The sequence below is a fragment of the Pezoporus wallicus genome, unplaced genomic scaffold (assembly GCF_028554395.1).
Source record: "Pezoporus wallicus isolate ANWC-B61680 ecotype Strahan unplaced genomic scaffold, APGP_CSIRO_Pwel_v1 contig_6846, whole genome shotgun sequence".
Taxonomy (NCBI): domain Eukaryota; kingdom Metazoa; phylum Chordata; class Aves; order Psittaciformes; family Psittacidae; genus Pezoporus; species Pezoporus wallicus.
The window spans coordinates 1,871,578-1,899,063 of NW_026636461.1; the positions used below are offsets into that span (position 1 = coordinate 1,871,578).

Sequence of the window (27,486 nt, forward strand, 5' to 3'; positions counted from 1 at the left end):
AACATCTCCTGCTATATCTATCATGAATACATTTGGATGATATAAAAATTATGGCTTGAAGAATTCCTGCACAACCACATTTCCCTAAAGGTACACAGGGTTCAGGAAGCTGCTTCATCCTGTGTTATAATTCCTCATCCCAAAATGACTAACCCTAATCTGTTAGGGTGGTGAGGCACTGGAACAGGTTGCCCAGGGAGGCTGTGAATGCTCCATCCCTGGCAGTGTTTTCAAGACCAGGCTGGACGAGGCCTTGGGTGATATGATTTAGCATGAGGTGCCCCTGCCCATGGCAGGGGGGTTGGAACTAGATGATCTGAAGGTCCTTTCCAACCCTAACCATTCTATGATTCTATGAACAGAGACTTCACTGTTTAATACAGCTCCACAAAGCACATACTATTACCTTAGAAAAACAGACCGTGTTTTCAAATAATGGCAAGATGATAAAGGTACATGATGATGCACAAACTATTGAAGGTCTGACAACAGCCTGCCAGCATAAACAGCATGAGATTAGGCTACAGACACAGACATAGTAAGCACTACAAAGATGCTGGGCTCAGTGAACTCTTGTGTCAGGTTTGTTTGATGCCCCTTAGTCAGGGGATCACAAGATCCTAAAACACTTCAAAATCAAAAGCTGGCACATAAAATGCATCATTGCCTTCACTTCATAACACCCTCAGACCCCTCAAAAACCAGCAAATCAAGACAAAACTCAAAACTACCAAAGGGAAGGGAAAGGAAAGTAAAGGGGAAGAGGTAAGGGAAAGGAAAAAGAGGCAGCGGAAGGGGACAACAAAAAGAGGAAAAAGGGAAGGGAAACAGGAAGGGGAAGGGACAGAATCAGAGTTGGTGGGAGACCCAGTACCCCTGTTAAATTACAGTCTGGGAACAGAGATGTATGCAAATGATTTATGGCCTGATTTGCATACATGATTAAGATGTATTATATTACTAGTAGAAATCATAGTAAACTACCAGAACTTGCATCTGACAAGGCTGCACCAGGGTCATGAGCTTTTGAACACAAGCTGCTAAAATCCTACCAGCTCCAGTATCTCTGTAAAATGGTGTCCTAGCTGAGCCCCGGCCTAGTTTTCCCTCTTAGTGTTTCTGAGACCAACATCACTGAGTTCATTGTTTTCTCCCTGAATGATAGAAAAGCATTTTAGCTTTAGGATGGCTGGGTTTTAAGGATTGGGTTTTCTTTGTCCAGCATATTAAAATGCATGGGTAGCCTTGATGCATCTTGGTCAGTATACTAGCAATACAGTGATAGATTAGCCATTTGATTATGCCAGAATGAGCAGGGAACGTAATATCCTAAGGCACTCCAGTATTACTGCAAGGCCAGTGTGATTTCCCAGGCATTAGGCTGAAGGCTGAGAAAGTTCTTTCAACCACACTATACTGTAATCTTCCAGGAAATGCAACGTCTATTATACCTTACTGCTATAATGAAATAATTATACAAAACTAATGAAAATGAGAAATATTTAATAATTCTCTGGGTAAATCCATGACATAGATATGACAGAACTGTCAGGGTATCAGAAAGCTCAATTTGTGCCTATAATTTTCAGGTAATAATTGTAACAGTGCCATTTGTTCCTCTAAAGCTGGTCTGCTGTGAATGTTTTTAAAAGCAGCACTCAATACTGAACACATTTAATTATTAAAGGCAACTATTTGAGCATGGTCATTTTTATGCTATACATTTTCACTGGAATTACACACTATTTCTCAACATCTAATCTTGCAGTTTTTACCCTGGTAAATCTCATTGGATTTTAGTGGGAATTTTGTCAAAGCTAAATGCTGTGTAAGTGGGATCAGGTTTCAATACACCCCTTGACTGAACGGAAAGTGCCTATATTAAGCGATCTATTTGTCAAACTTTAAAAACAAAAAAATGGTGGTTTTTTTCTCTCACAACTGTTACTTAGTAATTTCAGTATTTAATATTTAATGCAGTGAATTCTTAGTTTCTGTGACATACAACTTGTTTTATACACAGTGTGTCTGTGTACCATTATGCATGTAACTGTGAAGTGAGCATTAATTTATATTAAATGCATTTCCATTTCCATTTTAAAAGTACTTGCTCAGAGCACTTGTAAAATTACCATTATTTTTAACTACGAAGTTAAGAAATATTTAGAGACATTACATAAAACAATTATCAGCCCTCCAATTTTCAAGGAGGTGATAGAAATGTGTTCAGGGACAAACTTTTTAGCAGGGTCTGTTGCGACAGGACAAGGAGTAACGTTTTTAAACTAAAAGAGGGTAGATTTAGACTAGATATAAGGAAGAAGCTATTTACAATGAGGGTGGTAAACCACTACAACACGTTGCCCAGAAAGGTGGCAGATGCACCATCCCTGGCAGTGCTCAAGGTCAGGTTGGACCTTGCTCTGAGCAACTTGATCTAGTTGAAGATGTCTCTGCTTATTTCAGGGGGGGTGGAACTAGATGACCTTTAAAGGTCCCTTCCAACTCAAAACTATTCTGTGACTCCATGAAGTAAGATACACCAGGATCGTACTTCTTTGTAACTGCAGAAAAGGCAGAGCAGCGAATCTGTCCATCTCCTGCTGGCCGGTGATCCTTGCTCAAGACTTCAGAAGTCCCCATGGAGCTAAATGAGACCCGCAAGCTCATTTAGTATTTTAACGACAAAACCTAAACTAGTGTAAATCATTGTGGTACTGCTGAGGTCTCAGCTTATGCTAACTCCTGATTCACATCATTAACTTTACACATCATAAGTAATTTGAATCACTAAACACAGTGGCTACCTCCAGACTTGTTTTCAGCTATAAATCCCTGATCAGATTAAAACTCACACAAAGTTTATCTTGCTGGACACAGGCCTGTGTCACACACATTCTTTTTATAAGGCCAGGCCCATGAAAAGAGAGGAAATTCAAGATCATGCTAGTCTAGGTTTTGTCCAAGAACCCTCCTAGCTATTATACAGACATGGCATGTATGGACTGTAGTTAGTCATGCTCAACTAGAACCCACCAGTAACCCTTGTGGGGAAGTTACATGGTCAAAGTTGGCACCAAACTGACTAAAGGTGTTTCCTGTTAGAATCCCTGGATCACTTAAGAGTAACGGCCAGCCATCTCACATAAAATGCCTCAGCTCAGAATGTCCACACCACCTTAATCCTGCTCCTGGTATAAGAGCATTCAAGTGTAAAGCCAATAGCACTGTGAGCAGGAAACATGTCACAGCTTAGCTGCTGTGAGCAGGAAACACATCACAGCTTGGCTGCACACAACTTTCAATGTCAATACAGGACGTAATACATGCACAGGAGAAGCCCTTTACAGGCGCAGAAGTACAATCTAATCTGGTTTACACAAACCAAGCTAAAAAGAGACAGAGGCCCCATGGAAGTCAGGAATAATGTCAAAAATATGCTGACAAGAAAATATTTTCAAAGAAAAAAAACCCCAAACCCATTCACATTCTTTTTAGTATGCTTGTAATGTACAAGACAACACACACAAGAACAATTATATTTAAAGGAATCAACAAATTTTGAACTTACATATGACGTAATAATCTTTGTTCTTCTGAAATTCCAGGCCCCAGAGATTAGGACTGAACTCTTGAAACTTGATGGTAAACTTAACATCTTGATCTGGCTTGGCACAGTTGAGTAGAGGTGTATTGTCCTTCTTAATAGCACAGCTATCTGCTTGGTCTTTATCAACCATGTAGACCTTATAATATTCATACTGGCCAACTGTTTTAGAGTCCACCTTTGGGCATATAATATCCAGTTTGTCTCCTATCTGTGGATATAGTACCAATCCTTGTCCAGGAAGGAATCTGAAACAGGAAAAAAAAAGGAGGGGAAGGATATGGGAGGGAGGCGGGAAAGATATGGGAGGGAGGGGAGGAGGTGGAAACACAGGGACAAAAAAAAAAAGAAAAAAGGGAGGGAGGGAGGGAGGGAGGGAGGAAGAGAAAAAGGGAAAATGTGAGGCACTTGATAAGATCGCATCCAGAATAGTAGCAATTGCAGTGGACAGAAAAGAACAAATACACAGTTTCCAAAACCAAAATGACTGAGGCAAACCAGATCTTAATAATCTGGGCCTGACTCAATGTCAACAAGATGTTTATACAGATCTTGGAAATTACAGATGGATTAAGTCTTCTAATCCTTATCCCAGTTTTGGGAACTCTTATTAGGTTTTATGTCTCTGGCAGGCATTGCTGTTTCTTCCACATTTGGCCATTTACAGCCAACATCTGGTGTTGTACTAGCTACAATCCTGTTTTTCAGCTTTCGTAACATTTCTACTATTCTTGCACATAACTTTGCTATTTTGGACATGGGAGGATGACAAGAATAATTTTTTCAAACCCCCTAAGCAGCCACGTGGGAAGGGAAACAACTTAGACATTAAAATTTAACAACATATTAAGATACTGATTGATATTGCCAGTGGAAAACAAAGGAACGTCAGTCACTCACCAGGATCATGCTTACAGACCTTGGGTAGACAGAGATCTACCTGACCCAAGGATCCCACATGCTTCCGATAAAACACTTTCGCAAGACAGCATGACTGCTATACTTCAATTTCTTCTCTCCAGCTCTACCATCACCATCGTTATTTCTTGTGGTGTAAGTGGAACATGCGTGTGCTTTTGCCTTACTGCTGATGAAGACTTCTTATACAAACTGGCAGTGAGCTTTAATGTTTGGCGTTAAGACTCAATATTGTATCTATCCTACTTGTATTAATTAGTAGGCAAACCTCACCACTTCTTCACAAAAGAAAAATATAAATAATTACTTATAATATTGATTTATCCACAAAACGAGAAACCTTGTTCTCACAAGGACAAAAGCCACAGCAGGTCTGTTTGTTTCTCTGTAAGATATATTTGTTCCAATTAAGCCCAAGAAGTGCATGTTTTAGAACTACAGCCAACGTCCTCGAATGCACAGACCTAAAAGACTGACTTTCTTTCCTCTTTCTTCCGCCTGCCAGCCTTTTCAAAGATCTTCCTTAATGGAGAATCGGCCTGAAAAAAACAACTGAAACAACGGCTGCCTAATGAACATCCTTCTCCAACTGCTAGCATTTAAACAGCACAAGTAGTAAATCTAGCTTATTCACAGGCAGCCTTCCTGGAAACTTTAAATTAAGAGTATTAAGGCCCAACCAGAACAAAGCTCTAAGCGCTGATGACCTTCAGTCTCTGGCTTGACTAAAGGAGCCCACCAGCATGTAGTAGTGCTAGGGCAGAACTTACCAAGTTAAAGAAAATGACGATGCAACACCCCAAATTTCGAGTTCATCATTTAAAACTGCTTGCTCCCACACAATGCAAGTTTATGATCTGTGCTAATTGAGCAGGATTATTTTCACTCACAAAGCCTGTGCAAGAATTATATTTGTTGTGAAGCAGCACACAGCAGGACAAAGACATGTAATTACAGATTTAGGGAAAAAGAACAATGAAATGTTATGGCAAGAAAAGGGGCTGTTGATGTATAAATCACTGCACTCTTTTGTGCCATGCAACGTGATTTCCAGACTACAGAAGCTAGGCTTGGCCATTGCTGTTCAAACTGAGAAGCACTGGAGGCAAGGAGAAGCCCCACCTCCTCCTCCAGTTTTTGGACATGCCAAAAGAATGCAGCGACTACCACCTACCAGAATCTGAAATGGTGAAACAAAGGGAAAGGTGGAAAGGCAGGAAGGCATCCTCCTCCAAATCACCAGCCTGGTAAGGGATGACAGACGGAGAGGCTAGCTCTGCAATGATGCCAAGGAAGTGGTGGGAGGAAGACCCCAGCCAGCAAATGTTCCCAAGGGAGCAGCCCAGATCCTGATTCGGGCTCTCCTCGGGGACTGGCTGACCAGGAAAAAGAAAAGGGACAGTTTCTGAGCTAACCTCTATCACCTGTTACTGACTTTACCACCTTATCTTGACCACAGACACATTCTACTTTGCTCCTGCACAGCAGTGTTGTATGAGAAAAATGAAAATTACTTGTATTCCCTCATGTACACGACAGGATAAAGGCTGGTTGCTGTATGATCCCACTGCTCTAAATACTTCTTCTTGCCAGTAATTCTTCTTCACATAATGGGAATATGTAATATGAAACACACAAGATTTCAGAGACCAAATCAATTTAGATTCCCATGCATAACAAATACAAAATCCAAATGACCTAAAAGCTGCCCTGAAAAACAAAAAACACTGATTCTAATTTTAGGTTTTGTGTATATATGTACACGTGTAATGAAGCACCAGTGGCACACATTCCCCAGCGGCATACATTCTGCATGCAAACTCTGAGCACAAACAGGATGCGTTCACAGAGACAGCGTGCCAGGCAACCCTCAGAAACAGCTACCAGAGAAGAAATACACTTGTGTGCCTTGGTTAAGTAGCCAGGAATTGCCCCATAAAAGGTAGAGGACAGAATCACCCCCAACAGACAGCTAAAACTACATTTTATAAGAGCTTTAAACTGATATACTCATTAGACTTTATGGAAGGGGAATAGTCTTGCTATGGCTACAAGTCTGTGCAGTTTTAGAACTAAATTTGGTATATCTCCTTCCACTTGAGTTTCTGAACTTGCAGGATCTAATGTTGATGGGATTAGGAAAGAAAAAAGGCTGAAAATGAAAGGATTAATCTTAGAACTTGATTGTATTCAAATTCTTTCCACAGTTTGCACTTTTGATTGTGATCTCTACAAGAAAGATAGTTTTCCAATTTACTTGCCTTATTTCCTTACGACAATAAAGCACAAATAGGGATGGAGAGAACATAAAATTTTCACCTCATACCTTCCAGTTCAACCACAAAATTTACAGTGGCCGATTAATAGTAGGCATGATTATTACTCCTGCATCTGTGTAGTACTTTTGCTACTATATTTTCATGGAGACTTTAAATAAACCATTTGCTGGGTACTAAGCATTTTCTGAAGTTATTTATTAAATGCCAGGGGGATTAAGACTACAGTTTCATGATCTTAATTTTGAAAATCTTGTATCTGGAAAAAACAAACAAACAAACAAACAAACAACAAACAACCAGTCTTGGCAGAGGTTAACAAAGATTTCAGGATTAATCCTGAATCTTTATTTCTACAAGTACTGAAATATATGTACGTAAGTATTCTGGGGTAGCATCAACACTTACAACATGTTTGCAGGATGGCATCTATAAAAATAAAGTTAATGAACTGCCTTTAAAAGCCTGATAAAAAATCGGAATGCCCCTTCAACTAATTAAAAACTTTTTTTTTTACACAAACAGAAATATAATACAGATGGAGGAAGAGTTTTCAGAATCCTGAGACTGGTCTTGAGAAGGCGGTGCTGCCTGGGACAGTAACACACTCTTTAAGTAGTCAGGGTAGCAACAGCACTGGAAACATTACTTTCTATAAAAAGCAAACTTTCTGCTTTTCTGCTTTAAATGTTCTTTACTGGGAAACCTACATACCAATATAGGCCCCTGTGCCATAACAGAAACTTAGGAGAAAAGCTTAGAGAGTTCCCAACTCATTTCTCTCAGCAGTCATATATAGCAAGATTAGAGCATTCAAAGAATCTTGCTCATAATTAATAATCCTAGTGCTTAGTGTGAGAAAGGACAGAAATGTACATACAGTAAAAGCTGTACGATGAAATTAATGCACTTTATGTCTGGCACTTTTGGATACAGATGGCATTTTTACTGTCAGCCCAAAATTGGTGTATTGTGGGCGACATTTGACATCTGTGCAAAGCCCATGGAAGTGAATCCCTCCCACGCTGCTTATCATGTCATGCTGCTCATCAAATAACAGCAATATGCAGGGCTCCAAAACCTTCTTAAAAGTATTATATTAGACAAAAAGTCACATGACACATGAACAGAAAATAGGAACTGAGTAGTCCATCCTGCACTACCACCAATGTTACAATAATTCTCTGTACCACGCCTAATTTAAGGCCCAGCAGTTCCTGGCGCTAATGTAGCCTTACTGGTCAAAGTCCTAGAGAAGTTAAATTTCACTCTGAAATTTTACAAAAACCAGAAGTTATATTATGCACAGTTCCCAACTAAATTCCTAAGATTCTAGTTTTTGTTTAGAGGAAATTAGTACATTCGATCTTATTAAACGATAAAGGAGTTTTCCTTAATAATAACCACTCAAAAATGCCTAATTTCATAATAGTAATTTCTAAAAAAAAACCCGAAACTTTTATCTGTCAGCACTCTTTTATTCTGAAAATACTCTACCATTCCTTATTACACAGACATTTCTGAAACTGTAAAATTATCAACAGATAAAATTCTTAGAGAAACAAATTCTTAGAGATTTTGTTAATCAGTATTGACTGATGTAACAAATATGTTGTCATGCTTCTTCCAACTTGCAAAACTAGATATATACACACACATACTATAAATATATATATATATGCAGACTTAGCTTTAACTATATCCTGGTAATTATAAAATGAATGCAATTTTAGAAAGCATGTTAGTACTTGTTGTAAGTCTGGGAAAACAGTGCCAAATTTCTGTGTTTTAATATTGTACCTGAACTAATTGGTGTAGGCAGTTAGCTTTAAATTAATGTAACAAAAATAACCCTAAAAATGCGAAAAATCAAGATGCTTCTTACAATGCAGCCTGAAACCTTCTGTTGGGGAATCCTACCCACTTAACTTTATGAAGTTTAACTACTAGCCTGACTATAAAATTATTCATTGAAAAGTTTTATTAAGGAAATGTCATGAATACTGATAACACAGTATGTTAGTCCGTTACTTGTACGAGGGCAAACTGAAACAGAATACAGAATAGCATTCCACATACACGTCCTTACTGTTTACAAGGAATGGTTATAAAACCATATACGCATTCATCATCTGGATTTTGAGAAAGTAACAACGTTCATATTTTGAGTATCGTTTTGTCCACAGGTGAAATATTTAAGGAAGGCATAAGTCCTACCAGCTTGACGCAAGGCAAGCGGAAGTTCGAGGAAAAGTTCCTAGTGAGTTCACTGAAGTAGCAGTGGACTAATCACAGGCTGCTGAACAAGATGAAAACCAGTTTATTGCTTTCCAAAACTCTGAACTGAGTAAAAATCAAAAAACACGGACCAGAGCTCTCTGTGAGAGTCCACTGCTCCATACAGAGCTTTCATATTTGTTTCTGTCACATTCAACTTTATATGCAGACACGTCATGTAGATAACAAGGTATGCACCCAGCTGTAAACCTGAAATGTGTTTTTGCAGAAGCACTTATTTTACAGGACTGAATGGATTAAGCGTGAAGAGGACCAGTAACTGCTGTGGAACAAAAAGCAAAGCAAGTTTCACAAAAAGAAGAACACCCCCCCCCCCAAAAGATTAATGTGGAATTAATGTGGAGTCTGTCTGAAAATGGGTATGGAGTTTGGTTAAAAGTCTGCTCCTAAGAGAAGTCTCTGCAAAAAATTACCATCGTGTGACACAGCAAGATGAGAGACTGGCTTTATACACAGACTAGAAAATGAAACTTTGAAAACAAAAGCACAGCATTTTATATTGCTAAAATCCTTTCAAGTGAGTTTTGGAAGCTGCTTTTCTTTGCCAGTGCAGTATTATTAAATCATTTTAATACTATAACAAAGTTTTATAGAACATTCTAAATAGGGATATATTTTAATTTAAATAAAATTTAAGAAGTTTAATCTGCTGACCTTTATTTCTACATATCATTTTTCCATGCAGTTAATGAAACTATTCATATAAGCAATGGTTACTGGCATTAATAAGACTTGCAGGCTAGAAACTAAATGGAATTAACAGAAATAAATAAACAAATATATTCACATTCATCTCTTCAGATCTTTAGTGGTAAATACCACATTATACAAAGCCAGATTATAAAGTACTATAACACAAGTTGCTAAAGCTGCAGCTCTTGTATTTCTCACTTCCATTGGCATGGAAGAACCTCTATTTGGGGCTTGGGCTCCTCTGTGATAAAACTTGCTGCAAGCCCATAAATGCTTTGAAATAATCCCTTCAAACTGTAGCTAAACTCCATGGTGGGAGTTTGTGATACCTCATTGTCCTCCCCCTTCCTCACCTCCAAAGGAGCCCATCTTCTTTCAGACTACCTGGGGGGGAAAGCTTGCAGAGCACTGAAAAGGGGAATGGTCAAGTGTTTATTTCGTTTTAATCACCACCCTGGACAGAAGGTGGTAGTGGTGCCACCATTCAGTGAATCTCAAGCCGCCATGTGAATGGATGGTCGTTCTTGGTACCTCTTCCTGGACCTATTCTTACTGAAATCAGCTGCAAAACTTTCATTGATTTCAGTAGGGTAAGACAATGCACTATGTTTACAATGGAAATCTTAACTTACACAGGAATGATTCTGCAGCATTATTATGTCTTCTAAAAATTTTAAGTGGACAGGGAACAAGGGGCATGTATGAAATTTTATCTGTTTCATATATTAATTCATTGCACTACCTTTTACAAAATACTAGAGGAAAGCATTTAAAATACAACAAAGGATTTCTAGTAGGCATAAAATAAGGATGAGCTGAAAGTGCATACACTTCTACATTTTATTTGAACAAACCACTTTTTTTTCATGGCCCTGTGAGATTTTACAATCAAATTGTACCATCACGTCACTGTCCTAAAGGCACAGAGCTTCCACTGTATAGAGGGACACTCACAGAAACCGTCCCTCTTCAAACATGGTAGAATATGCTCTAACCGGTCTCCTAGAAAGATGTGTCATGAGTTTCCTTCAACAAATAACTCGTGCGCTGCTGTTGCAAAGATACAGGCAGTCACTTTTTTTCTCCATTCAGCTTATGGCCTGCTGCAAGCCTAAAGATGCCTTGCACTTGAGAGAGCACAAAACCTGCAGCTAAGACATGGTATCTGGCAAAAACCATACCCCTTTCACCTTTCATGCATATGGAAGGTCACCTGCAACCCGGCACCAAATACATCTATCTTATCGGAGGCACTCTCTCTAAAAGAAAATCTGGTACCTTAAGAGCTGTGATGTACGAGGTTGTAGATGTGATCTCATTCTGTGGAAAAATAAGCCAAAGGAGGTGCCGCAGCCTTTACTTCAGGACTACCTCAATCTGGGCTCTACCAGAGGTAGCTGACTGCAATTCCTGTCCAGGAGATTCACGACATCTCGGGGTGACCACAGACCCCCTTTCCCCATGTCCCCCCATGAAGCAGAGGCAGCATCCTGGCTTCAACCCCCCTGCGTGCAGCTGCCAGAATAGTTTTGCTGTAAGACAGCAGATCTGTTTCAACTGGACACCATCTCTGCCTGCAAGAGATGATTTAGCTTTTTCTGGAAAGTTGCCCTTTCCCTCACTGCTTGGCTCGCACTTGCAGTACAAGGCAAAACCCCCACTTACACAACTAAAACCTTCAGACCAACTTGGGCTTTACCCCTCTCCCTAACATGAATCCAAGGTGCGAAAATGAATGCATGGTTTTTCCTCATGTAAAAAGGAAGCATGCTTTCCTCTGCCTTAAAAAACTTGAGAGCAAACACCTATCTTTTTGGGCTTCTTCTCCACAATGGGAAACAAGATCTGGGCTTTTTGCAGAACATCCAGCCTGGCTTAGAACATTTACCACATGGGCAAGGCTTGAAACACTGGAAAGAGGCATGATTTGATTTTTTTACTAAAGTTGACAAAGGAATATTTTATAAAAAAAAATACACATTTTATATTCAGTTTTCATATATGACCTCCACACAAAGCACTATTAATAGCAATTAACTTTTTGTGTTACTGTGGAGAAAGCAATTACCGCTCAGCTAAAAGTACTTAAAGCACTAGAGAATTCTGATCCATTTACTAAATCAATTCTGGTTACCACAAAAGAACTGCTAATGTGCTTCAGGACAGTTCTCTAACTAAGAGGAGGAAAAAAACAAACAAAAAAGGGCATGGATATGAGCAGTGTTCTATTTTTAAGTGTATTATATTAACATTTCATCAGCATTTACAGAAATATGAACCCTCCAACAGCACTGGACTTACTGAGCTTCCGCAAACAGGGAATCACTCCTCAAATCACTGCACTCTCTCATGCACAACCACAGAAACACACAGAGGCACATTCTCCTTTTTACTGCATTTTGTCAGAAATATGCTTTCTACATAGAGTTTAAAAACTGCAAGTGGCTGCAGTGAAGAGCAGCAGCCAATCTGTATAAATGGATTATTCTGAGGAATTTCTGAAAGAGAAAACACTCAGTAAGTGCATTGTCATTAGCTGCTCTTTCTAGTTACCTCTTGACAAATGATGCTTGTGGGTCTGGATGAGAGCCCAACTCTTGACCCATGCCACCACAACACACTTTAGTACTTAAAACTGAAACCCCTAGTGCCTCAGCATTCTTTTCATATTGGTTTTGTTGCTTTTTCTTCTTCCAGAAAAGTGGTGCTGTTAATGCACAACATGAGAACCAGACATGATTAGCAAATTCGGAATTCTTTCAGAAGTGCTTCGTACAGCTATGTCCTAAATATATCTGAGGAAAGCCTTTGATTCCTTCCAAATATGTAGCACGTTTCAGGACTGAGTTAAAAGGACAGGACATGGAAATGCACACAGCAAACACTGTTCCCACAATGCCTGACAATAAGCTTCGGCCACATTTATAAGTCTTTCACAAATGCAGGATATTCATGTGATTATTTTAAATGCAGGAGATTATAAACTTATTGAGAAATGCAACTTTTGCCACAAAAGATACCTTCCAAAAATAAACATTGTTTGGACAGCACTTTACTGCCCCCTTTTGCACTTTAACATTAGAACAGGTTTCAACATGAATATACCTCTGAGAAACACTGAAGATCTGGAGTAAAACGACAGTGCAGCATGTTTACATACTAGTAGACTACCAGCATTGCTTTGGGGACATCTTCCACTTGCCTACACAGTAAACAAATGAAGCATCCAGCTTTCATTGTCCCTAATCTTCCAGGGAAGAGATCAGTAATGGATGGTTTAAATTACTGTCTTCCATTTTCATCTGCATGTATATGGGCAACTGGTAAAGAAGGGGATATTGCTCATTAACACTAGCTGTCTCTCCAGCACAATTTCCTAAAGCAAAGATCATCTGCAATTTGAATTTGGCTTTATTCATCAGGAAGAAAGAATGACAAAGGACTTTCCAGTCTGAGGTCACCCATGTGTTAGCAATCCCTCAACCGAAAGGATGGGTGTATCCTTCAGAAGAACACTTCACCAACTGGCAGGCAAGAGTATTTTCATGAAAAGTGAAGACAAGAAGCCCAGACATTCAAATACCCTGCAAGCCTACAGGCGTAAACCCGTTCTGCAACTCCATGCTGCAATTACAGTGAGTACAGAATCCATGTATGTCTGTGTGTGTCCACATATATCTACAAAAGGTAATAAATCTATAATCTAGTGGCCAGTTATTTACAAAATACTAATTCATTATGACAGAACCAGAGGGGGACCTGTCCTGCCCCAATCCTCAGCTTCCATTCGACAAAGTCCATGTGCTGCTGTGTACACTTATATTTAAACTTAATCCATTTTCCTCTGTCATCCTACAATTACAATACAAGTCACAATAATATTAAATTTCACTGCCTACAGCATTGCACAATTGAACCATTACTGTAATGAAAACTGACTCCCTTTGATATCAACACTGGTGTTTTCTCTCATTTGCCAGCCATGAAATACAGGAAGAGACCAATGCTGTTTTAATTAAAGAATTGTTGTTCAAAATATGCTACTGGGAATATTAAAGTAGCTCTTTGCTCTCGCAGCAAAGATAATCAGGTATTTATATGGTTTGGATTTGGGGAAAAAAAAACCAGACAAATGAAAAACAAAGATAGATCTGCCATGAATTCAGCGTAACACAAAACCAGTGCTCTACTTAACTTGTGCTCACAGAGGCGGGGTGTGCCAAACCCAAGAAAGATTTTGCTTTATTGAAAAGATGCAGAGCAGTAGTTAGCACAGAACAGAAAGTCAAACCAAATCATGTGTGCTTCTTACACAAGTCACTAATGTCTTCCCTTTTAGAAAGCTAACAGAGAGCAGCTGGCATTTGCCAAAGAACTACTTCTTAAAAGGGGCACAGTAAATCGCAAGAAAGAAACAGTAAAACCAGCCTGTATTATTGCTGTGCTATTCTGTGCTCTTACCTGCCATTCCTATTGCAAAAGCAAATATCTTATGTCCACCACAGTACAGGGATACCAACCAAAGTCTGCAGTCTTCCTCCTCTTAAGTTCAATTTATTTGTACCCATAGTCTTATTCCAAGACATGCTCCAAGCAAAGTCTACAAAAGAGGGTGGGGGCTGTCTTGTTACTTGATGAGGCACTAATAATTGGTGATTGTATCTCAAATTCAATCAAAAAAAAAAAATCAGCTGCTTTGCAGTTGCTAGAAAACATAGTATTGCATACCATTTACTTATTGCATAGGCAAACACTGGAAGTAGAACAAGTTGTTAACTCACAACTTTTAGGAAAAGTTATGTCAAAGCAGTAACAGCACTGTAAGGCAAACCAAACCTATTTTGGCAAATCATTGTTACACGAAGGCTTCAGGATCCAGTTGGAACCCTCTATCATTCCTATACTGCATCCTTTTCCTCTTTGTATTTAAATGATGGGTTTGGGGTGAGAGAAAATAACCTTGAGCAAAAATCCAAATGGGAGATCTACAACCAGTCTGCACCTGCATCTCACATTAAACGCCAAGATTCAGCCACCTGCAAGAGTGGAGATCCTACTTTTTCACATTAAATACCAACTTTTCCAAAGTTTGACCAACCCCCAGAACCAGAATAAAACTTGGTGGCTGCTGCCACCGCCAAAGTAGCAGCAGTATCTGTCCTATCAAGAACCAGCTTTTGGCCCACTGCAGGTCCGAACCTCTCAAATTAAACTAAACTGACACTCGAGTAGTTTAAAATCCTCCTGTAAAGGTCCAGAAGTGCATTCAACACTAGATCAGACATCCCTACCCCGCGTGGAAGAGTCAATCAGACAGGTACAGCAGATGGCTGCGAACAGCTGGAGCTCCAGCCACACAATTTTACCACACTGGAGATCCAGACACTCCATTTTAACCTGCTGCCCAGTGCCTGTGAGATACTGGCATTTTGTTCGGGCTACTGTAAGGAGGTTCAGCCTGTGCACCTGCTGCAAACTGAGTTGTCTCTCAGAAGGGTAACCTGGTCTCTTGGGAACAGCCGGGTCACTCTCAGCTGTTGGTCACCAGTGGAAATGTGCTGTTGACATCACACTGAACTACAAGCAAAAGCACAGAAAACTCAGTTCCAGCAGAGCTACTGGTGCAGTCAGACCTTCAGGACATGCTTGAGCTGTCCCAGCCAATGCAAGGGATCACCACTGGAATGGATACACTGGCTACTGGCAAGTTACGTGAAAATAAGCTACTGGCGAGTTACGTGAAAATTAAGACTTTAAAAATGCAGACACGGCTGTAGCTTCTGACAGAATTCTCTTTTATATATAAATATATAAAAAAATACATAATGAAGCTTCAGAGAGATCTGTATTTGTCCAACCCCCAAAAGCCTTTTCACTCTGGCCTTGGTTCAAGACAGCTCATGCTTAAATTCGTTCCACTTCAGCAAAAATATTCAGCATTCAGCACATGCTCAACATGAATTTTTCTGAATAAGGACAGTTTCCTGAGTCAGGCCTTAGGAGCATAGTGCAGTCTTGTTTGCCGTGTTGTCACACATAGATCCACGGAATGGAAAAGGCCACAATAAGCAATAAATGGATTAAGATTATTCAGCTTTTTCTTCAGAAAGTGCCTAAAAACTGTTTGATAGAAGGAACAATTACCACTAAAAAATGTATCTTCTAAAATATTTATCACACAGACTAGTAATCCCGTCTGCCAACATAACCTTCCTGTTCAATTAATATATATTGCTTGGAAATACCTTGGAAAAAGAAACCCGCCAAAAACCTAAAGGTCAAATGTCACGCAGTGATTAAGCTAGACTGCTTCTGAACTAAACTGAAATTAATTAAACATGAAGAAAGCAAATGAAGTATGGGCAGTGAATGCTATGGGACTGCAACTCCTCGAAAGGAGCCAAGATGTTCCAACTCCAAATTTACACTTTTACCCAGGCAGGTATAGAAACCAACTGCTGCTCAGGCAGTAGGTAAGCAGATGGCAAGCACCAGCACAAAAACGAAAATGTGAAACCATGCACCAGTTGAAGAGTCAGAAGTGCAGTTATGTGTGCTTTCACCAGCACTCACTGCATAGGTTCCTTAAACAAACTGCTTCAAACTTGCAGAACATCAAAAGCCAGATGGGTCTTCCTGAATGAATCCACAGGCAAGGAGCCAGGATTCCTGTATGCTGCAGAAATAGGCCTGGATTTGATTTGAGCCTTCTTAGCTTTGACAGGCTGGAGTCTGGCAGAACTCCCAATCCAAAATAAAACAGCATTCAACTGTGACTGGGCTCTAACTAATAATAACAACAGTAATAATAAATTTTAGACTTCTCTTATTGGGTTTAACATGCACTGTCCTTTATAGTGCATTGTTCACCTTTCCCACTGCTGTTCTTTGCTTTGGGTACCTAGGCGAATGCACTTTTCAAACAAAAACTAACAAAATGGTGAGAAGTAGTTTGCAGCATCACAGATTTTTCAGGCTAAGGTATCATTCCACCATCAAACCTATCTGTGGAAGACAAAGCATAGAATTTCTCATTTTCTGTTGACATGTGTAAAACCTGATTATGTTTTAAAGCGTACACAGATCTGAATCCTACTATGTAAAGTTTTGTAAATCCTATTTCAGCCATCAACCATGAGACATTTAAAAAGAACACCATCTTATACATATGCCATACATCGGGAATGTTTCACCTAGCAACATAATCCTCTACCAGCCTTTATATTTTCTGGCTTGGAATCTACATTTAAAACCAGAAAAAAAGCATAGACTATTACATCAAAGTTTAAATCAGCTGCATTATAATTACCATGCTGATACTGCAATAAACACTGGGTGCTGGCTGGCCAGGACTGCCAAAAAAGATAGAGGTCCTGCCCTTATTTGCTGTCTTTTGACAATGTATATAATCACATCAAAGGAAAGTTCTCTGCACAGTTAACAACGGGGGGGGGAAAAAAAAAAAAAAAAAAGAAAAGAAAAATAATTTGGATGTTCTCTTTCTTGAATGATGATAAATTTTGCTTATTATAAGAAAATGTAAATTTTGCCTACAATGAAAAAAACATTTATAATGTAAACCCCTTGAGGGCTAATGTAATAACGAAATCACTGGAGGTATTTTCATGGGAGTTGAACAGCAGCTAGACAGAAGCCCTGAACACATTTATCTACTCACAACTAGAAATACAAAATAGTAAGTGCCATTTTCAAACACGGAATTTAGAATTACCTGTTGTAATTCTGCACTGAAGGCTGTTAGAAGACTTCTGAAAATCTGGCTAAGACCAAACAATTGAATTTCTAAGCACAAAAAAATAATTGAAACTGACACTGAAGACACTTCGAGTTCAGGGAATTCCTGTGTGTATCCTCATAGTTTCAGGTTTTTAGATCTCCCTGACCTTGGGGAGGGAGGAGGAGCACCTGCAAAACTGCTTTTTGTTCTGCCATGTTGTTTCCATACTTGGCTTCCAGAAGCTGGCTGGAGTGCGATGTGCTTGTTTTCCCAAAGCCTCTCCACTGTTTGGTGTTTGTGGTTGGGTGGTTTTGGGGGGAGTGTTCCCCCAGTTAGGGAACAGAAGTGCAAACTCCCTGTGTTCTAAGCACAACTTTGGGCTGATGTAGGTCGGGGAGCAGTACTTCGGAGAGACAGAGGGGCGCCTGCTGGGAGGGGTAGTCAAAAAAGAACCACCGGCTCTTTCCCTTGCCTCACCAAACCTACCGAGCCTCCTCGCGAACGTTCCCGAAATGTGACATGACAGGCAGGTTCGAAAGCTAAATGTTGGATAATGGTGGGCAAACAAAGGACATGGGTTTTTGCATTATTTCTTTAATTACTTTAACCCTTGTTCGAGCAGAAAGCACAAGGCCAGAGCAATTCAGCTTCTCCCTTTGTCATTTGCCTGCCATAAATATGCACCAGTCTGCATTTGAAAAGCTGAAGGAGGCCGCAAGCTTGCTGGACATTTATCATGCTCTGTTCCCTGTTAACAAGCAAATACTTTAGTTGAATGGCCCATTAACAATCATTGTCAAATGCAGAATGCAAGGTGCTTGGATGTGACCGGCCTGTAAATTAGATGAGGGTGCCCCCGCGCTTTGGAGAATTTCAGCAAATGAATTGGATCTTTTGATATACATTTGTGAAGGTTAAGCTGCAGGAGAGGAAACCTATCTGAGCACTTCAGGCCACGTATACTCTGACAATCTGCTCAGTTCCCTATATGCACTTGTTTATTTTTCATCTGTTAAATCCCATCAGCATCAGCAGCTTGACAGTTTTGGTCTTGGAGTTTCCTTCTCAGAATTGTGAAGCTTTCAGCTTACTATGGGGTAGAATAAGAATGATAAAATTCAAGCATGTAATTAACATCTTTATATATATATACATATATATTTATATATATTAAAAAATCCACACCAAAAAAAAAAAAAAAAAAAAAAAAAAGAATCAACCGACCAGAAATTTTAACAGTGTCCCAATCACTGCCAAACGAACAGCATGAATTCCATTTTGCCGAGCTCATCCCAAGCTCATTCCCAGTAAAGGAAGACACAACTGTTATTGTAGGCTTCAGTGTTTTTTCCACTTATGTCTAGACTCTGCCTAACAAATGCAGAGTGCTTCCCCCCCCCCCCCCCCCCCAGCAGACAAATGAGCAGGCAATAAAGTAAATATTCCTCATTTGAATCGTGCCCCTGATTTGCAATGTAATGCTGACTTTAAGTTGTGGGTGGTTACGGTTGTCAGTTGGGTAAAAAAGCAAGTCTTAACTGTTAGAAAGCTCTGTAAGAGAAAAGGTAAGGAAAATAACCCAAGTCGATGCACTAAGAGTGGTGTTTTACTACCTTTACAGCTGCAGATCGCTTAAAATAAATGACGAAACAAAGGCTAAATTGTCTGCTGGCTGAATTCGAGGGGCAAACAGCAAACTCATCCCAATGATTTTCAGCTGGGGATGGGGGAGTAGGCAGATGCTTATCTCCTTCATTTCTAGATTTCAGCCTGCCTTTCGGAAATAAATAACCACCTCGAGACTAAGCCAAATCAATTTTGTTATCTGCAGCTTTATTGGTAAACAGGAATGGATGCTGGTTTGCTTGTGGGGGTTCTTTTCCCTTTATATTTTTTTCAGGATGGGAAACACAAGAGATGCTGAAGTATCACCTGTCCAAGGCACAGACAATGCAGTGTGTTTATCTTTGGCTGCTCCCATGGAGTGTGAGACGCAGACCACAGCCTGAAACACAGCTGAAATCAAAAGCTCTGTGTTTTCCTTCCAGATAACCCCAGTCCTACCTATCCCCTCAGCTTTCTGTTCCTTGCCAGCATGCTCCTGCCCCAAGCCCAAATAGATTAAGGCAACAAACCCCAAGCGCAGCTAATTCTTCCGAAGGGCTGCTGCTAGGGCAGGAGTTAAAAAGGAAAATCTTCCCCACCCAACAACTGCAGCCATCTCAAGTTTTAATCGGCCCCCACCTCGGCAGAAAGCAGTAAATGAAATCTATCTTTACCATATTATACACCACCAATGAGCAAGAACTGAGCAGCTTTTCTTTGCTGCTTTAACCATCCCAAGCCACAAGTAGGCCTTTCATACTTCTTAATCCCGGCCCCCAAGTTTTGCGCGGTTCTCACATAATACCTTACAGCCCGGAGCAAGGTCCTTAGTTTATAACACCCCTTTCAGAGACGTGTCATTTCTAACATCAAGCTAATCTATATGTTGCCATGGCATCACCCTTTATCTGCCTTTACATCTTATGAACTGCATGGATTTACCACATTATTTTTATCTGAAAGACAGAAAATGGTGGTTTTATTGCCATACAATCAGATTACTGCTGCTAGTTTCTCTATGCCTTTTTACCATACTTCAATCAAAAGGGATCAGTTTCTTTATACTCTGCCCTTGATTTACATTACATCTGTAAAGACCTAGTCTGGGTTGTAATCCCCTTATTAACTATGACCAGGGTTGATTTGCCTAAAAATAAAAGCAAATTGTGTCAGACCTTTTCACTTTGTTTTTGATTCGGAACTACAAAATGGATTACTAAAGAAATCTTCAGAGTTCACACGGCCGGTATAGTACTGAATTTAAAATGAGAATTAAACAAGTTAAACATGGGAGCTGTGTCAACGGTTTACATTTTCCATCATGGGAGAAAGACTGAACTGCGTTTGTCTTTGTGTTCTCTGGCTTTAAGGAGACAATGAAGCCACAGGAGTTTTTCCAAGCTCTTCTAACACTGTCCATTTGCGATCCTCCCTGCCTCTGCTTTTCATGAAACTCCCCCCCCCCCCCCAAACTCTTCTCCCTTCCTGCTCCCTCTCCACCCCCCGAAAAACCTCTCCTTGCTCAAGACAGCGGTGGTCTGGTTAAAAGTCTATGTTCTATGGCACTGCATATTTTAATCAAAATATTTGAAGCAGTTTAACATTCCTATTTAAGTTTCCACAACTCCTCACAAAGAATGAGCTCATAACCAAATCCATGTAGATGTATGATAAATGGACCAGAAAAACAGGTTTCTTTATGTCAGCAGCCAAGGCAGGCAGACATTAGGCACACATGAATAACATTTTAATCACTATCTTTTCCTCAGAAGAACACTTTCTTCTCATTTGCAACAAGCAGTTTCAAGTACTGCAGGTTTGCACGACACATAAAGACCAAGTCCTCCAAAAAAAGAGAAGAAAAAGCTCCCAGAACACAACCCAGGTCCTGGCTGCTGCACAGGGTAGACAGGTCTGTCCGTGCTGGCATGTCACAGCAGTCACCTCAGGTCCTTGGCTGAATTTGAGACGATGCTGAGTGTCACATCTAAAGCAATGTGATCTCCTTACAATAAAACAGGGAAGAGAAGATTAAAAAGAAAAGGAGGGAGGCATTCCTGTGTGTGGGAAGAGGGAGAACTTCAGTGATTTTAGCTTGACTTTTAGTCACTGCCTTTCTAAAGGCAATTACTTCATTAAACAAAGTGAAATAACGTAGCACAGCTTACAGATAACACACTTTAAGATAATTACTATAAATAATATAGCACTTATACTCCACATATTAAAAGGCTGGGGCAAATAACCAGCTGAAGAATTTGGCCTTCAGTTTCTTCTGAATTCATGTTGCTAATTCACTTGTGCTTCGGAGACCTGGCTATGAATGCCAGAGATATCAAATGGACTGGAAGCCACCACTTGCTCCTTGTGTTAGCATGCCAAGTGTCAACAGCTACGTTTTGGGTACAATTTAGGAGCATGTGTTTAAATCATTTTACCCTTCCACTCCTGATTCTTCAGCTTGAAGCTGTAATTGCTGAGGTTAGAAAGTGTGGTCCCATAACACAGGACTTCCAAATAAATTCTTGTCTCAGTGAGAGGCTCCCAAACATGTTGTGAGCTATCGCTTTAGCAAGTTCTTTGTGCTCCGGTTGGCTCGCCTGTCCTGTGAAACAACGGCTGTCCATTACCTACAGTTTATCATCCTGACAAAATGTGAGGAATGTGGATGTGAAAGCACTAACAATTCCACCCCTGGTGCTTTCTCCTTTTTTTCCCCCCTGTGTATTAAAACCGACAAGATTAACCCAAATGCAAACTGCAGAGCATAGTTCAAGGGGCTATTCAATCAGTAGCGAATATGCATTTGTTTACCTACAATACTAATAATTTCAGATACAATGAGAAGCAGACTAGTCTATATGCTACTGAATAGAACATCTAACAGGGTCATCAGTTGTAGTTTATCAGTTTCTGATATGTTAGCATTCATTCAGAGCAGGCTGTGAAATATCCCATCTATAACTGGTTATCAGAGAGAGAGAAAAACAGCTATATCATCTAACTTCATCAGTGTCAAAGGCACCACTTGTGAGGATTACCTTCCACATGCCACTAAGGACAATGAACTGCTTTGCTCACGGGCCTGTAGCACCCAGGGAAACCGCCACACTTCAGGAATGTTATTTTGAATGAGATGTCTCTACCTTTTGCATAAAAGGAGGCTTGTAACATCATGTGCTGTCCTGTGTGTCAGAGGCTGTGCCTGAGCCCGTGCCTGAGCCCTTGTGAGGTGAAACTGAGGTAATCCATGCTATCTATATACATTGTTTGTCTTGGCAGAAACAGCACAGGCAGAAAGTCCCCCATTAAAAAGTGTCAACAGGAGTTAGGTCCACAGAGTAATTTTTCTCTGTGTTGTTTTCAAGATCGTGAGATCTAAGGTTCTTCAAATGGTAAGTCCATAAAGTCTACCAGAACCATCTGCAACGATGCTTAATCTCCCAAGCAATAAAGTTCACAGGTGTAATTATTTCATGTGTCACATCTTGCAGTATCAAGACAATAAAAGCAGATCCCTAAAAAGGGAGAGAGGGGGCAACAAGAAAAGGAGCTTTGTGTTTGAATAGTGACTGTGTGCTCTCCATCTAGCCACCTGCCAGAAATTATAACCTCTAGACTTCAGTGCAAAACCAATTCAGTTTATACATTCACCTTAACCTGAAATTTATTATTTCATACTTTATATTAACCTAACAACTTCTCCCAGCATTTAATTGCCTACCTGTTCAGCAGATTTATGTGCTGAGGCTTTCAATAGAGTTAAATGCACAGCTTCCCTGAATAAATTAACCAGCACCAAAGATAGTTATTATTTCAAACCTAGAAAGGAGCTTTATTATTATGCTATGCCAAAATCCCTTCAGCAGCTTGCTTCTCAGGCTAACATTCAGCCTGAATCCAGAGTGAGGACAACCTCATCTAAGGAGAAATTATTCCCTATCCTTCAGGCAAACAATTGTGACAAGAATTAGTAAGAAATCCTGCTCTGAGAAGTGGAGCTGTCTCACCGGCAGCAGTATCAGCAATGTATTTCTAAGCTTCCCCAAACGACGGGCCTCCAAGTGGCCTATAAATCACTACCCCCAGCAATTGAAAAGACTAATTTTAATAGTGTACTTCTTCACTGTGGTGATTAAGCCTCAATGAATCACTCAAGAAAACCCAATTACATCAGCAACACAACCTATTTTTAAGCGTGCATGTATTTAAGTTGAAAAAGTAATTAGATATTATCATTAGATCTACCATTAGCAACATTCAAACTTTTTTTTTTTTAAATCAAATAGTTTAGAATTAGCCAAATGGAGCACAATTTGTATTTGATAAAGGAAGCATATCCCCGGGCTCCATAAGATGGGCTGAATTCAGCTGCTGGGATACTTTCATTTCTCTGATGGCTAATAAAAAACCACCAAGGTAAGCTTAAAAAAAAAAATAAAATAAAAAAAGGAAAGCAGGTTGGAGTTGGCTGAGGCGAGAAAGCAGCAGCGGGCTCGGGCTCTTCTGCATTGGAAGAGTGACCTCTGTAGGCATAAACCCATCAAGGGCCGGAATACAAAAGCCTTCCCCGTTCCTCCCAGGCTGAGCTCAGCCTGTTTTCCACTAGGCACAGTAGGCCCTCTAATGCAATGCAATCCCGGGTTGCAGCCTTTGACTTTGGAGAACTCAAACAGCATTATACAGCCCGCTTTATCACCGGCCAGATCCCTTTATTCTTAGATATGTCGTACCTTTCTTAAGCCAAAGAAAGGCTTAGCTGTGTAGCATCATATAAGTGCAGAGCCAGAGTCTGGAGCTAAACTTCGGCTTCCCACCTCGTGCATATATAAAATGATCATGTCGCACAGAATTAGGAATGAAAAGTTAACTGAAAAGTCCACAGCATTTTTATTTTTTTTTTTCTAGGAACAGAAAAACTTTTCAGTAAAGAAACCGTATAGAGACACAGCAAATACATCCATTATCGAAAAATGCCAGCAGAAATCTGCAGCAAGTTTTTCCTTCCATGGGAACAATGGTAGGTAATGATGGCTGTAAAACAAGACTACAAACTTGAGATGTTACTTCTAATTCAAACTTTGAAATCTTCACTAAACTCCTGCAGATCCTGCCACCTACACAGAATTAATAATCCCCGATTCAGGGAATACTCAATTCGTTCTTGTCTCATCACCACCTGGTATTTCCTCCAAAAACTCTCCCGGGAAAACAAAACGTGTACTTACTGGATTTAATGGGACATTCTACATTCAATTAACACAATGCCTATGGTTTTCTTTTAAATAAATGTAACTGAAGACACGAATTACAAGAAATTATCTTAACGTATTTCTGGTGTAAAATTCCCCAGACTCATTGTGAAATATTTTTTCCTATAGTGATTTTTGTTTTCTAAACTCGAGTTTTGTGACTAAAGTTCAAACGATTTCACAACTAACAAAGCCAACTTTTATTATGCACTTTTCAAAAATAAAAGAGGAGAAAAAAGTGAAATTAGTTTTTCATCACTACTTCAGTTAGAAAGAGCCCACTTCCCAAAAAGTTCCTCTTCCCAGTAGCAATAATTTTGTATGTTTAAGAACTTTTTTTTTAAAGGATATGCTTCTGTTTTAAGGGTGTGCTTTGATAGCGAAGCCCTGGGAATACACAAACTTTTTTGCCTAGGTTTGTTAATGAAGAATGACACTAAATGGTTGTGTGATGGATAATGCTTAGTTCATTACTCACTGACATGTGCCTTGATACCATCAACTCCACAACCAAATTTAGCCCTGTTATAAGCAGATGTAACTTCGCTGGAGTCAATGGGATGAATTTGCATCTGCAGACGGAGAAGTTAAGAGTATCACCCTTCCCTGGCAGCCCAGCGAGGCACGGCTCCGCCGGCCCCCACCGCAGCTCCGACCCCGAGGCAGCGGTTCCGCGGGGGCGGAGCGCGCAACCCACACACCGCACGCAGGTTTCAGCCTCCCGCTGCCGTCCGGCTCCCGATCCCCCTCCGCCGCCCCATCCTGCCTCCTCCTCCTGGGGCCCTCCTTCCCGTCGGGGCGAGGGGCTGCGGGGCAGCTCCGCCGCGACACGGGCCCCGCGCACCGGAGAGGCCCAGATGCTGCTGCTAGCCCAGCCTGGAGACCCCGGCAGCCGCCTCTCGCGGCTTTCCCCGCCCCGTCCCCGCGGCTCCGTCCCCGTCCCCCCTCCTTTCCCGTCCCACCGCCGCGGAGGGCATCGCCGACCCCAGAGGGGAGGCGGGTACGGGCTGGAAACTTACTTGGGGTTGGAGGAATTCCAATAAATGGGGTCTAAAACGATGGACCTCGCCAGCGCAGTTCTGCATAAAACCATCGCGACTCCCCAACAGCACTTCCAGGCGGAGGCGTCTCGTCTCCGCGCTGCCATGATCGCGGCGGCGACGAGTCCCTCCCGCAGCCTCGCCAACTCCCCCGCACCTGACGGCAATAGCAGGGGGGACACACCGGTATCCCAGCGGCCGGGGGTGTGGAGCGCGAAGAAATACTACTACTACTAGTGAGAAAAATAAAAACCACACGCGAAGGGTCGTCGATGCACTTGGTGAGAGCTGCAGGCAGATCTACTGAGTCATGTATGCCACTCGCATGTAGGGAATTCTACGAGGTAAGATCCAAGCTACTTCCGAAGTAACAACATAAGTAACAACAAAAATAATGCAAACGCTCAGTCCTTCCTCTTAATGGGGGTCTCCCGGCTGCCTTGGAAAATGCCACTCAAACTGCCAACTCCCATTTGGATCCAGTGCGCCATACACATTCAGCGTCTAATGCTGGCGTGAAAAGGAGGAAAAAAAAGAAAACCAAACAGCTAAAATAAACGTAAAATAAAAGGTTTGGTGGAGAGGGACCCGGCCTCGGCAGGAGGCTCCCCCTGTGCGCCTCTCAGTGCTCCCTGCAGTTTGCAATCCGCGCAGGCACCAGCCCGGGCTGTTTCAGGGAGCTCGGAAGCAACCGCGAGTCAATAAATCCACTCCGAGTCAGCTCCACCGGTCCTAGGGAGACGCATCCGCAGGGCTCCGGCTTTCCTAGGGGGGCACTGCTGTCCTTGTCGTTGGCAAAGCCCCCGGAGAGGAGCGGGGACAGAAGGAGTGTGGCGAAAATACGAGTATTTTTAGAAGTAAAAAGAAATGAAAAGGGGGGTCCGCAGCGTCAGAACGTCCCTCTCTCCCGCTGCGCGATCCGCAGTGCGCGCCCCGGCGGCAGGACAAGGAAAGCCGGGCGTGGGACTTGCGTAGCGCGGGGAAGGGAGGAGGACCGGCGCCAACCACAGCCGTTCCCGCCGCGGCGCCGCCAACCGTGATACCGCTGCTCCTCTACTACTGCCGCCCCAGCGAGTCCCCGGCGGAGGAGCGCAGCCGGCAGCAGCGCGCCGCCGTACCCATATAAGCGCGGCCCCGCCGCCCCGCCGCCGCCGCTCATAGGGCCGCCGCCGGGCCGCCACGCTGGTTGGGCGCCGCGTGTGTCATTTACCGCCGCCGCGGCGGGCGGGGCCACAGAGGGCCGAGCCCAACCCCGTCGAGCCGAGCTGGGCCGAGCCGAGTCGAGCGGGGCTGGCAGGTAACACCCATCGGCTGCCGGCTCTGTCGTGCTGCGGGCCGCAGCCGAAGCGAGGGGAGAGCCCACTCAGTCTTAGTCACGCCGGGGCTGTGCAGGAGGCGCGACTGGCCCACGCTGGGAGAAAAAATAAAAATGAAAAGACATAAATCCCCCAAAAGTCTTTTTTTTCTGTTTTTTTGTTTTTTTTTTCAAACGTAAAAAATTGACGTTTTTCAAGTACACTGCTGTTTAAACAGCGGGGGCCGCGGCGCTCCCGCACCCCCGGGATAGCACTGCTGACTGCGCTCCGTGGAGGAAGACACCTCCGCGGGGAAGGGCCGGGTCTCCGCTGGTGCGGAACTCCCCGCGCAACTTTCTGCGGTTGCCGGAGGAGCGGGGGGCTTTCCCACGCTCGGTGCCGACAGGCCCTTACCACGGGGCCTCTGAGTGAGCGAAGTTTTATCTGGTTGCGGGACAATCAGCCAAGAAATGAGGGGAGCGGGACACGCGGAGCCCGTCAAAGGGATGCGGGATAATCAAGGGCGCTGAGGGCGGCTGCGGGCTCCCTCGCCTTCCTCCGGCGATCATTCAGCGCATTTTCCCGTCCATAATACGGGGGTTGACTTTTTTTTTCGGATCCGGTTGTTTTCAGACTCCACGTACCTCGCTGGCAGCTCGGCCTTTTATTTCACTTTGCTATTAATTCCTGGCCAAGAGGGATCTATCTGCGGACAGGGCCGGCAATGCGGCTCCGGAGACGCCCTTCGGCCACTTCGCAGTGCG

The 27,486-nt window shown here is 41.9% G+C and overlaps 1 protein-coding gene across 1 annotated transcript in view; it reads right to left on the reverse strand.

Annotated features, from left to right (window-relative positions):
* EFNB2 (ephrin B2) overlaps positions 1-25,813 on the reverse strand; it is a 42,604-nt gene extending 16,791 nt beyond the window's left edge. Inside the window, exons 1-2 of the mRNA XM_057400343.1 lie at positions 25,407-25,813; positions 3,572-3,855 (exon numbers count right to left, since the gene is read on the reverse strand). Of these exons, the coding sequence (XP_057256326.1) occupies positions 3,572-3,855; positions 25,407-25,534 (412 nt within the window). The 5' untranslated portion in view covers positions 25,535-25,813. The remainder of the gene's footprint in view (positions 1-3,571; positions 3,856-25,406) is intronic.
* Positions 25,814-27,486: the final 1,673 nt, after the last annotated feature.